Here is a 13,328-nt window from a genome sequence, read left to right on the forward strand (position 1 = left end):
TAGTCTATTGGAATATGACAATCCATGCAGTACTTTGAGCCATCTTACTGAAAAGAGTGCTATATAAAAGCACATGGAGTTGAATTTCAGCATATAAAATGAGTGGACAACAAGCCAAAAGTTCTGTGTAATTGTGACGCAAGATAGAATTCCCTGCTTGCTTTGCAAAGCAGACACAGAGAGAAAAAGAAAAAGAGAGACGCTGAACCCCAGAAGTAAGAGGGTGGCAAGAGAGACTGGGGCGTGAGAAAGGGAAACAGAGATCGAAGGGGTTGGATTCCAGAACACACTGACAAAACTGTGCCCTGGGTATTAATAGACTTTGGTTCCTTTGAAATTTTATTACCCGTAAAATTGACAGCATGTTGTGTTTCTCTGCATTGAGCGTTGTTTTTTTTTTTTTCTTTTTTCTTTTTGAACCCTTTTGACAATTTGTAGAAAAAAGAAGTCGTAATGCTGTGCAATCAAAGGAGGCTAACTCTCCCACCCCCTTCAAAAACGCCCACGTGTAGCTTATATCTGCCAAAATCTGTAAAACCTTCCCCAGGAACCAGTCCCCAGTTTTTCTCTTTCTCCTTTTTTAAAACCTTTCTTAAGGTTTATGGTTCCTGAGCGTTCAGGAAACGACCCTTTTATAGGGTCAGGACTATAAAAGAGTATGTGGCTTGTTTTGTGTGTGTGTGTGTGTGAGGGGGGAGATTCTGTTTAATCTGCCGGCGGCCTCTTTTCGGTGTCAGAGAAAAGACCCAGTGAGGTTAATTGGGTCCCAAAGCTATTTATCAGTTGTCCATGACCTCTCTGACCCTGACTTGGTGGTGTAGTGGGGGTTTCAAAGCACAGAAGCCTAAAGGTGACTTCAGACCTGCATGTTTAAGATGAAGCAAGAGAACATGTGTTGGGATCCCAAGTTTTCTGAAATCACTCCTTTTTTATGCCCACCTAGCATTAGCACTGTGTGTATAAGAATCACCATCCATATAGACTGACTTTCAGCACACAGGAGTGACATCCTTTTCCCTCATTTTCTGAGCCAATTTGTCATGAAATTCACCAAATCCTCAACTGGTTATTGGTTTTGCATTATCAAGAGGTCATACTCAATTCCTCATGTTTAGTTATACCATTTGGATGTGAAGCAATGGTACAGAGTTCCAAATTGAACCAAGAACCTTACTGTATGTTCAAAAGTAAGATGCCTTATTTACTTGACCACACTGCCTACCCTAAAAACCCATCTATTTGCCAATCTCTATTAATCGAAAGGGAGTCAATCCCAGCAAAACTGGATTCAAGCAGTAGCCAACTTTGTACAAGTCCATCACGAGACACACATAACACTTACAGTTTAATAGTTACCTAGTATGGGGTTTGAATGCAGGCTACAGGAGATATGAAACACCAGTCATATGCACTACATCACGGTGAAACTTCCCCTAAAATATTTGTTTATATAAAATAAAAATTAACCCACCAAAAATTATCCATGAATGTTTTCTTTTTCTCTCGTAAACTAAGGTGAACATTTTTCCATTTAGCTTCTTTTTAACGTTTAAAATAAATCACAAGTATGTAAGTCTTTTTGCATCTTTCCTATTTACTGCAAATGAGTCTGGTCAGTCAATCAAGTCTTCTTTACATACTATATCACATTATCACTGTGTACTATCACATTGCTACAAAGATTACAATACAAAACTCACACTTAAGAGTTAGCGTTGTGTCTTGCATTTTATTCTGTCCACTAACATCATCCATACAAAACATTTGCTTCCTGTGAAGGAAAGTCATAAACAACAAACATTAATACATGTCATATATAAATAGAAAATGCTGCCCTCCACTGTGTTCTACACTCCCCAAACATTCGCAATGTGTTACTAGTTTAAAGTTGACTCATCCGCTTGAATAGAGCACAGCATGTGTCCAACACTCCACGTTTCATCAAACAGTTTCATATTGTTAATCAGTTTATAGTAGGTGAACTTGGGTTTTAGTCTGTTGTTTACAAGAACTTTAAACAATAACACTGCATCAGTTGCCATGAGGTTTTTCTTTTTGCTTCTTCTTGTGTTCAGGTAAAGTGAAGATAACAGGCAGGTTCCAGTCAGCTCAGGTGAAAACTGAACACTCATGTGATGTGAAACAAAACAGCTAACTGTTGTGTTGCCTTCATTCATTCATGAGTCAATTTAATCTATTACATGTTCAAATAGGAACTGTAACTTATTACAGTACTACTGTATTGGCCATAAGCAGGTATCAAACCTGTAGAGTGTGCCAGTTCATTGAAGGTACACATTCCAAATGATCCAATTTAGAGTCACCAATCATTGATATACTTAAAATTTGGACTTCTCTGTAAATATTAGAGATCTTGCTGTTAGCAAAAGTATTATTGAAATGATATAAATGAGTTTAATGTGGTTCATTATTTGTCTCCTCCATGTTGGATGTAGGACTTTCACAGTTTTTATCTAATAGAAGAAGTACATTTGTTTTGTATTCTAGGTATCTGCATTTTCAGTTTATCATAAACCTTTAACACTTAATATTAATATTCACGCTTAATATTTTTGAGTTGCTCAATGGCAATAAGAATATTTTAAACATATAAAACTGTGCAAATAATACCAATCCTTTTTAATTGTAATGTGCTTTTCCTAAATGTCAATAATTAGAAAAACAGAATAATTATGAAAATTAGGCTTTCAATAAAGATATTAGAATGCTTTTTCTTGTAAAGACTGTGTTTGTGGAGCAAGTAAACCCTGCTATAAGGGCATTCAGTTGTGAAGTCACATTGTTTTTATAGTTCATTTATAAAATTGCCTCTTAAGGTTTATTTTTTTAACTGATTAGATATATTTTCTTTCAGCTTCTTTTTTATTATTATTATTTTATTGATTTTACTGAAATCACGCAACATTCCATACAAATAGATCATTTTTACAAAAATAGGATCAAAAACAAATCAACCCCCACCCCTGAGAAAGAGAGCATGGCCAGCAGAGTAAAACTTAAAGCTAGTAAAAATAAGTAAATAGATGAATTAATAAGTGAATAAAAATAAATGTGAGAAGAAAAAGAAAAGGGAAGAGAATCTGCTTCCTTGAAGATTTAAAAGCTTATTCTAAAATGTTATTGATCTGATCCTGCCAGGTTTTGAAAAAGTTCTGCACAGATCCTCTAAGTGAGAATTTGATTTTTTCCAATTTCAAATAGTATATGACATCAGTTACCCACTGACTTAGAATAGCAGAGTTAGGATTCTTCCAGTTGAGTAAGATAAGTCTACGTGCCAATAGTGTAGTAAAGGCCATTACAGTTTACTCGTCCTTCTCTATTTTTAGCCCCTCCATGATCCCACCAAACACAGCTGTTAATGGGTTGGAGGGATTGTGACACTAAGGCTGTCTGATAGGCATTTAAAGATTTTGGTCTAGAATGATGTTAATTTGGTGCAGGCCCAAAACATGTGACCCAGTGAGGCTAGAGCTCGATTGTAGCGTTCGCAGGTTAAATCTTCCCCTGAAAACATTTTGGACAATTTTAAACAAGAGAGATGTACTTGATATATAATTTTGAGTTGAATAATTATATGCTTTACACATATGGAGATATATTTCCTTTCGGCTTCTACAACTGTACTACGCATTGTGCAGACTTATGTTAACTCTGTTTTAAGTTGAGCTTAATTTATTTTATTTTTTTTTTCAGTGCAGGAATAGTCACATTCAGTTGATCACACACACATTTTAAAAGTAGACATATAATATAGAAATCAGAAAAGTACATGTAAAAGAAGTGCATTTATTTAAGAGTCTATTCACAGTCCGCAATTGTTTCATTCGGTTGGCTAACATGCAAGTGGTCCCAGTATGTTACTGAGATGGTTGCTGTTTGACTCAGACCCCCATAACTCTTTGCATGAAGAAGTGCTCTGGTTTTTGCCATGAAAGCCATTTAATTTCCACCAATATCTGAATTCACTTTATAATTTACAGGTGTCTGTATCTGTCTCTGTGTCCACCCGTGACCCTAATTTGGAACAAGCTGATTCAGAAATGTATGGATGGATTACACTCATATGTAGTCTCCTTATTCCAATTAGTTTCTTAGTTACATGTCTGCTACAGACCAGTGACAGTAGCACAATAACAAAGAACAGACAATGAGTAGGACGTACCGTAGAACATGAAAACACAGCAATAGATGGTAAATATAAGAAACCCCAGTTCCACTCATGCAGCTGTTGAGTGGCCTTATGACCTGTTGTTAAAACCTGAATCTTGTGGTAAGGTGCAAATGGTCCTGAGTGAAGGAGAGAGAAAGGAGACATTATTATGGTTTTTAATAATGGAGTTTGCAGTGTAAACTAAATATGTCTTGAACACAAACAAGCTGTGTGACAGTAATTTTCTGTAAGGACTTGTAATCACAATTTTTTTAATTTGATTTTATGGTTTTACTTGCTTCCAGGAGAATGGAAATGTTATGTAAACATAATTTTTTTTTGTAGCTCGTATTGTCATTCTAGTATTATAATGAATTCCTCTTTGACAAGTGTGCACTATTTCACACATTAGTACAATATACTGCATTTACCAGTATCTTTAATTTTCTCTTTGATATTATTTCAAACCAGAACCAATATTTTGAGCTTCAAAATATTGTAAAAAAGAAATTTTAGAAAAATGTATGGGAGGGGTGAACCAAGAAAAACAAAAGCTTAAGAAGAAATAAGATGTTCTTTCAGTGTTTTTCAACAGTTTAGAAGCAAGTTAAGTGGATCAAAAACAGTATTTCAGAAACAACACATACTGAAAAGAATATACTGTACCATTCCACCTTTGACAAGGTTATTAACATACTAGTAGTTAATGGAAATGTTATTGTTTCGGATTAAGTGCTACTGGGTTTAAATCAACGACCAGAAAACATTTACTCAATACACATTAGCTAGTAATCATATGTACATACTTGTTCTTACCTTTTTTTCAGAAATGAATGTATTCTAGGGTAATTGTGAAGCTAAAAAACATCACATTATATAAAAAAGGAAATTCAGTCCAGTCTAATTTTGCTTGGCTTTTCTCTAATCATTTAATGTAGCTATTGTTTACTATTGTTTAGTATACATTAATAGCAGATTAATATGAACAAATTTGAATAGTCAAGATACCAAAACAACAGTCAAGCACATTGTGTTTGTGGACAGTCAGTATGTATCGGCTGTGTTGGAATTTTCTGAGGATGAAGCAACTGCATCTGACTATACTTGAGGAAATTTGTTTTTTTTACCTAAAATTTCTAAAGCCTTTTGTCATATAAGATGCTTAGTGTCAAACTATAAGAAATAAGGTTTTGTTTTGCAGAAATTGCTTAAGACCAGAAAACAAAGCACTCAAAGCAAGGAATACTTTCTGAAAATTAGTTGAGCAAACAATTCTCTCAAAGGCCAATGTTGGTCTGTTGCTCTTTTTAATTTATATTTATGACATCGATAAAATAGTAACAAAAGATAAACATCCAGTGACATTCATATGGTAAAATAGCAGATACCACAGAGTCAAAAAAGTACAAAAAGGCTTGAAAAGAATGTACTTATTCATTTTGTGTGCTGTTTTCCCATGGGTGCTGCCATATTGGGACTAGATCTTCATGTGTGCTGGCATACTGGGTACAACAGTGACACGTTTTGCTGTTCACATGATATGACATAGTGTAACATGTAATGGCATCACACAGCCAATGCAAAAAATGGTGTCATCTTAAACAAGATGTCCAAGGCAGGGAGGACTTCAAAAATAAGTACATGGATTAGGGAAACACTTAAGAATTTTGTAACTTCATTTACTGCTGACTTTGGATTTTGGTTAGTTTATGGTTTTGTTGTTGTTTTTAACTTTCTGCCTTCTAACATCGGTTACAATTGACTGTTTCTTCTATTACAACCACAAAGGCTAATATGGCATTGATAATTGGTATGGGTAAGAATGTGATTGTAGCATGAGGTAGACCAGTGTCCAGTGTAGGTTTGGTCCTTTCATTTATTTTGATGTTACTGGAATTAGGCTCTAGTTCCCTATGACCCTATAATGGACAAAATGCTCAGAAAAGAATTAATGGAGACAAGTTTGTTCTGGCATTGTCTATGTAATACACGAATAGTACAGTCCAAAGTGTAATGAACACAGATGACTCCAATAATGGCCGAGGACTGCTTTATCTTAAATATGTTTGTACCACTTGTTGTGATTTGGAGTCATACATACAAGTCCCAATATACTGTCTACAATCAAAATTAAAAGAACAACTTACAAATAAATAATAAACAAATCTAATAGATTGACATTAAAACATTAAAAAGGATCATTCATAAATGACAAAAATGCCCATAAAACAACAAATAAATACAAACTAGGAAAAAACACTGGCTGTAACATAACACCACTGGGATGAAGTACTAAATTCACAGTGTCACCTTCATTTTACATTTACATTTATTCACTTAGTTCGAATTAATTGTGTAAACATCAGTCTGGGGGACTGTTTAGGAACAAGTGATAGAGGACAAGAATACAAAATTAATCATCACAGGTGAATAGCATAAAACCAAGCAGTACAACGCAAGACTAGTTCATCTTTCCTGAGTTTCAAGAACATATCCAAACCAATATCAATTAGACAGAAGAGAAGAGCCTTCAAATTTGTCTTAAACACACACACTCAGTAGTTTGGACGGAGGTGAGCAACTTGTAACCACCCGTTAAGAACTACACATGAAGAGACTGGATGGACAATGAACACCATGCAGAGATGGCATCACCAGATGCTGTTCACTAACAGACCTGAGTGGGTGAGAAAGAGCAGAGGGACCTCATAAGTGCCCCCATATACATGGGTATGATCCTTTGACTACTTTATAGGGAAGCACCAAGGAGTTTAACTTAATGCCACCAGGAGCCAGTATAGAGCGACCTGAACAGAGAAGTGACACGCATCTCTCTCAGCTGTTTGAATACAAGACATTGGGCTGTTTTTGAATCATCTGCTTTATTGTACTGGAAAGTCATTTTTATTACTCCTCAATAGATGTTTCCTTTTTTATACTATGAACTGTTCATATTTAGTTAAAACCGGAATACACTGACTAAAGTTATTTTCTTAATGTGCTTTTATGGAATTAGTTTCAAATGTGCTAAACCATTCTAAAACTATATTGTGTGACTGCAGATCAATTGGTCAATCTGTATTTATTTCATATAGTGTCTTTCGCGGCACATTCCAACACAAGATGACAATTCAAAGCGGCAAGGTGCAATGCAACATTTCAATACATAATAATTACACAGAAGGAATACTGACAAAAATGTGATTAAATGACAAGTTCTCAAGGAAAGGCAAAAGTTTACCGTTCTCAGCATCAGACCATCCTGTCAATCTGTATTTCAAAGTAACTGTGATTTCATTCTTTTCTTTCTATTTGTTACAATGTTTTTTATTATGCAGTTAACTGGCTCATCACACAAATTCAGTCACATTTAATGAGGCAGTATATTTAAGCTGCTGTTTTCCATTTACCCGGCATTTGATTTTCAGTGTTTCATCATTTCAAGGGCTGTTCAATGTTTCTTCTGTGCATAATGTTTTGTTTTTTGTTTTTTCTTTCAATTTCAGTTTCCATCAGCTAGCATTGTCATCAGTTATTCTCATACATCATGCTGAGCCTCACTTGTTTATTTACGTCTTTACAGTTTTCACCTATATGACAACAACCATTGTTTGAGCAGTAAATCTATTCTGCATTTGGACTTTTCTAGCTATTACATTTAATGTAATTACAGTCTGGCACTCAGGTCAAAATAAGGGTATTTTGTGAAAAAAGAACCCGTCTCCCTAGCCCGATAAACACTAAATATGAGGAGCAGCATTATAAATACCATCACTAGTCTGCATTGAAGCACCTTGTAAACTGTTTGTAGTCCCAGCAGTGTATCAAAACATGTCTTTCTCTTGGTGAATAAGTTCTATTCTGAAAACATCAAAAAATAACCTTCAGAGAGTAAGCAAATGTCAGGTCTTGGTTTAATGCTTTGTGCAGAGGAATAAAGGCACCGATTCCAAAAAATCTAAATGTAGATATGCGAATGTTGAGGCGTTATTTATATCAAACAAGTGTGGTAGCATGGGTAAGAAAGTACTTTCCAAGTGCTCAGTAGATAATTATGAAGTTAATAAAGGCTGAAATGAACAGTAGGACAAGAAAGGATGGGAACCCAAAAGACAATGAGTTTTACATGTGTTTTAATAACCCAGTTATTCACAGAAATCTGGTTTCAGAAATGCCATGTAAACTGGTATTGTGGTTAGAGAAACTGGATTATTAGTGTCCGAGAAACCTGGTTAATAGAAGCAGAGTGCGTTCACATGCACACAGAATAACCCAGTTAAGGCAGAAACCTGTTTCTCAAAATCCTCTTTTACATGGACACGTATGCTTTTGGAGTATGTCATTAAACTGTGCAAAAAAGAGTTCAACGTCATTATTGACTGCCATTGATCTGACAACAAGTAAAAAGCCTGTGTTGATTTTCTTGTGTTTCATAAATACATTTAGTTCTTCATGTGCAGTGAGCTAAATAACATCCATCCCCTTTTTTTTTTTACATCCTCGATCAACCTGAGCAACTGATGATACACGGCATGAACACTGACCACTGTGTCACCCCATCACACTGTTTCAACATGTCTAGACCACATAGCTGGACACTTTATTAATATGTTTCTTTAACTGGATTGCTTGTAAAATACTACAGTATATCCTGCTTGGCATGGCGATTGAGTCCTGAAAAAGAGTGCCATACAAGTATGTGTGCTTCTTGCCTTACCCACAGTGCTGTTTGGATAATAATAATGCAGACATTTTTCCTTCAGTAAAATGACTGCATTAGGTTACTCATTACTTTAAAAAGTAATTTTACTACACATTGCATATTAGGGTTAGGTTTAGGGAGTCCAGGATTGGGCACTGTACATGCAGCTCATCAACATTAATTTAGTGATTTCTAAAATACTGAAACAGTCTGGAATAGGAATAACACGATTGCCCAAACATTTGCCTCTGAAAATGTATTTTATGGATGCTTCCACCTGTGGCTGCTAAAAGTGTGTGCAAAACTAACATATGCACAGGTATTTAGAGTATAGTGAACATGTGCAGACTATAAAATCTTTACCTGTAACTTGGTTAAGGGTTTACATGGCCACATAATTGGGTAACTCGCAGAGAAGTCTACATCTGTTAACCTGGTTTCTCAGAAACCAATAACCCAGGATTCTTTATCCTTACTAATGGAGAACATAGAATTTTAGGAACCAGGTTTCTCTGACTGCTGTGGGCTGGCGCCCTGCCCAGGGTTTGTTTCCTGCCTTGTGCCCTGTGTTGGCTGGGATTGGCTCTGGCAGACCCCTGTGACTCTGTAGTTATGCGGGTTGGGTAATGGATGCATGGATGATGTATAATTCCATGGACAGAATGAGGTGAATAGGTGTCAATGGCATCAAATTGAACAGGGGGGTTCTTAATGGAAAAAGAGAACAGTGTGGCTGTGCATGGTATGACAGTTTGTCTTGAGAAATGTTGGGGCACCAGCCGGGTCACAATGCTGCTTGTACAAAACATAAACAGCCAAGGATTGATAGCCTATATCGATCAGGTCTGATTTGGAGCTCCGGTCCAGAATGAGATGTCACCTTCTGCGAGCACCTCACCTTTATACATCCAGGAGGGGCAAGGTCAGTTGCCCTTACTAGGTACCTTCTCCTGGCTGTGGGAGCAGAAAGAGATGATACCATTGGTAACAGCAGCCCCTTTGTCCTGGGGTGGGATTGCTTACCTAAAATGAGTCAGGAGGGTGATCCTGAATTGCACATGCATGGCAACAGATATGTTCAAACAGTAGTATGAACAGCTAAACCAATAGCTCAGGTTATGCTAATGTACATTTAAATGCTTAGAAAAAATTAGACCTACATTACATTCACTCTATCTAGCAGATCATTTGTGAATCTGAAAACCTGCAGTTAAAAGCTTTATCTGAAACAACCCCCATACCATTGTTTATCCTTAGAAGTTTAAGACTGCACTTGTTCTGTGATCTGTGTACAACTTAAAGATTTTTATGTCAGAAAAACAATTCACATCAATTCAGTTTTTCCTATACCCCCCTTTGCTGAGAGCAGACTTTGAGCACTGTAACTAGTTTATTGTGAGAATAACATTTTAAAAAAAAGTTAATTAACTTTTCTGTATTCCATATTTTGAGAAAACACTTAAGTTTTATTAATATACAGGTGGAAAACATTGTTCATAGATGATGTAGTTGTTTAAAGAATAAGGGATCATTTAAATTGTGCGTACATTCTCCAAAAAGAAATCTTCACATTAAAGCTGACTTTATCTTGTTATTAAGTTTAATTAGTATATGTCTCTGCTGTTGCAGAAAATGAAATATTACAAATGTTACGTCTGGGATTCCTACTTGATCTAAGCACCATTATTTTTAATAATTACTGCTTCACAGAAGTTCAGTTGGGGTGCTGGTCTGATGCAAAAGTAAAAGAGCCTGACATGTTCAGTAATGTTTTGCTAACATGAGCATGATGTGTCACGTGTTAAAAATAATTAGAGTAATAATCACTGGTCTGAATGACAGGCTCGACTGGTATTTATTAGCACTTTCTTTTAAGACTTGTTCTTTAATCTCTTACTTCACTCATTTGATTAATCCTAATCTTTATTTGAAAGCCTGCCATTGTCAATGGTAAAGTTTTTTGTTTTTTTTTATTCACAGTAACTTTATACCATCTGCACTAGAAGGGATTGTGCTTTGTGTTCCAAAGGTTTTTGATAAACATATTTTAGAACATGTTTGGAATAACAAGAAAACCTTCATTTTATAAGATTGAAGTTAAAAATAAGATGGATAGCAAATGCCCTGTAATAGAATGGCTGTTCGACCTTGACCTTCAAAACCAATTTTTATCTGGCTGTTAGCAATGCCCGCTAAATCCTCAAGGGATGTAAGGGTCTGAGGGCTTTAACCTCTGACCTTCTTTTTAACAAGGCCTTGGTGCCAAACTGGCCTTTGACCCAGGAAGCCTGGCTGTGTTGTCAAGGCAACTGTGTCTCAGATAAGCTGATATGCAGAATATCTCTTGAGGAATCAAGCGGTATCATTTCTTTTATTTTTCATAAACCAATTTATAAAATCAATAATCTTGAAATTTAAAGAGTAAGTTGTCTAAAAGGAGATTTTTTTTGAGTAAATTAAAGTATATTTAGATGGCCTGGAAGAATTCCCTTTTGCACTTGGCACATTAAGACTATATGGTTAAATGGACTTTTAAATTAAGAAAAACTCTCATATAAAAGCGAGGTTTTGATTATTTGACACATTAACATTCTAACCCCCATTCTTTTACTAATCAGCTTTTCTTTCTCAAGATATTAAATTCCATAAATAAAAAATAAACCGTTTAAAATGAACAGTCTTCACTCATCCTAAAAAATATTTGCAAATGAGATTAGTACTCAATGAGGCATCATTAACAAGGTGTTTAGAAAGGGCAGGGAAAATGGGCCTGCTATGTTTTTTGTTGTAAAATATTTTCTGGGCACAAGCAACTTTTTTTTGGGTGGGGAGTGGGTTGGAGAAGTTTGAATAAACTTGTCAAAAATTTAATGTGAGAATGCCAGTGTTTTAATTATGCAGTTTAATTCACTATTAGTATAATTATTATGTTGTTTCTTTATTGCTTGACCTTATTTTTACTCTTGTATGAGTTGATCTGTCCCCATAATTGCACCAGGCTTTCTGGGTTTGACCAGAATTGTCAGATGGCCAGTGCAGTCCTGCACAAATTCCTCTCATTTTTCCAGTATAGCTACTCAAACTGCAACTTTTCGGGCAAGAAACATATTTTAACATTGTAACAGTCTGTTCTCTTTTGTTGCAGCGGATGCTACTGTACAGGTGGATGGTAAGCCAAGCTGCTGCTTCTTCAAGTTTAGTCCAAAGATCATGTTCACTAAGGTTCTGAAGGCACAACTCTGGGTTTATCTGCGACCATTGCAGCAGACGTCTACAGTGTACCTGCAGATTCTGCGTCTGAAACCTGTGACAGAGGAAGGAAGCCGACATATTCGTATTCGTTCCCTGAAGATAGACCTAAATTCACGCTCTGGGCACTGGCAGAGTATTGACTTTAAGCATGTGCTACAGAATTGGTTTAAGCAGCCTCACACAAACTGGGGCATTGATATCAATGCTTTTGATGACAGTGGAAATGATCTAGCAGTCACATCTCTTGGACCAGGTGAAGAAGGACTGGTAAGTTATTAAGAAAAACACCCCCGTAATGATATGCTGTTACTTTTTCATGGTTTTCTGTAAATAGTAAAGGACTAATAATAATGCAATCACCATTAAATTCACATAATCAGTCTACATCACATTTCACTGTACACACATTCTCAAGATGCAATAAATTTATCAGAGATACAGTTTTCTCTTTATGACATTTGTATGTGATCAGTTTCCCACAATCTCCTACTGCCCTAGTTTTACCAGTCACCTTGTAGTGTGTTATTGCACCCATTGTAACTCATTCATTGTAGTGATTTGTCATAAATACCCACATCATTTACATAAACCAATGTATAAGAGCAAGTGCCTTAGAAAAACAATTTGCAGTGCAGCCATAGGATCGCCAAGCTGTACCACATTCAAATAAGCAAAGCCTGAAAGCTTTATCCTTATTTAGGGATGTGTTACATCATTTATGTCTCAGTTGTTTGTTCAAAAGGCAGCTGCAGCTTTGTAGTACGAAGGGTTGACCTGGAAGGAACAGAAAGAAAAAAAAAAAGCAGAGATGTAAAAGGTTTTTTTCCTCTTTAATTTTAGTCTGGAGTAAATCCTTTGAGTGGCTGCACCTTGTGACCCCCAGCACACTGCAGTATTGATTGCTGCACCCCTATCTTATTTTCTCAAGATGAAATATGTATTAAAGCAATGCATCAATAATATTGCAGGGAAATGGAAACAGATTTCAAACTCATATTGTAACAACTTTAATTTACTATACTAGGTGACAGCTTCAGTGCGGGATGTCAAGGCAGGCAGTATTTATTCATCAGGCTGCCTGAATTCTTGCTGGTATGTTTTGTACCATACGCCTCTCTGGCAGCACAGAGCTCTCACACAACACAATGTTCAAGGGAGGCTGGCAAATGAGAATGTCCAGATGGTTCTCAAGCAATTTGA

The 13,328-nt window shown here is 36.1% G+C and overlaps 1 protein-coding gene across 2 annotated transcripts in view; it reads left to right on the forward strand.

Moving 5' to 3' along the window:
* Window positions 1-13,328, forward strand: part of LOC120524863 (growth/differentiation factor 11-like) — a 69,565-nt gene that overhangs the window by 19,623 nt on the left and 36,614 nt on the right. For both annotated transcript variants that reach the window (XM_039746667.1, XM_039746666.1), the window contains exon 2: window positions 12,022-12,395. In XM_039746667.1, coding sequence (XP_039602601.1) covers window positions 12,022-12,395 — 374 coding nt within the window. The remainder of the gene's footprint in view (window positions 1-12,021; window positions 12,396-13,328) is intronic.

Source organism: Polypterus senegalus, chromosome 3 (genome assembly GCF_016835505.1).
Source record: "Polypterus senegalus isolate Bchr_013 chromosome 3, ASM1683550v1, whole genome shotgun sequence".
Classification (NCBI taxonomy): Eukaryota; Metazoa; Chordata; class Cladistia; order Polypteriformes; family Polypteridae; genus Polypterus; species Polypterus senegalus.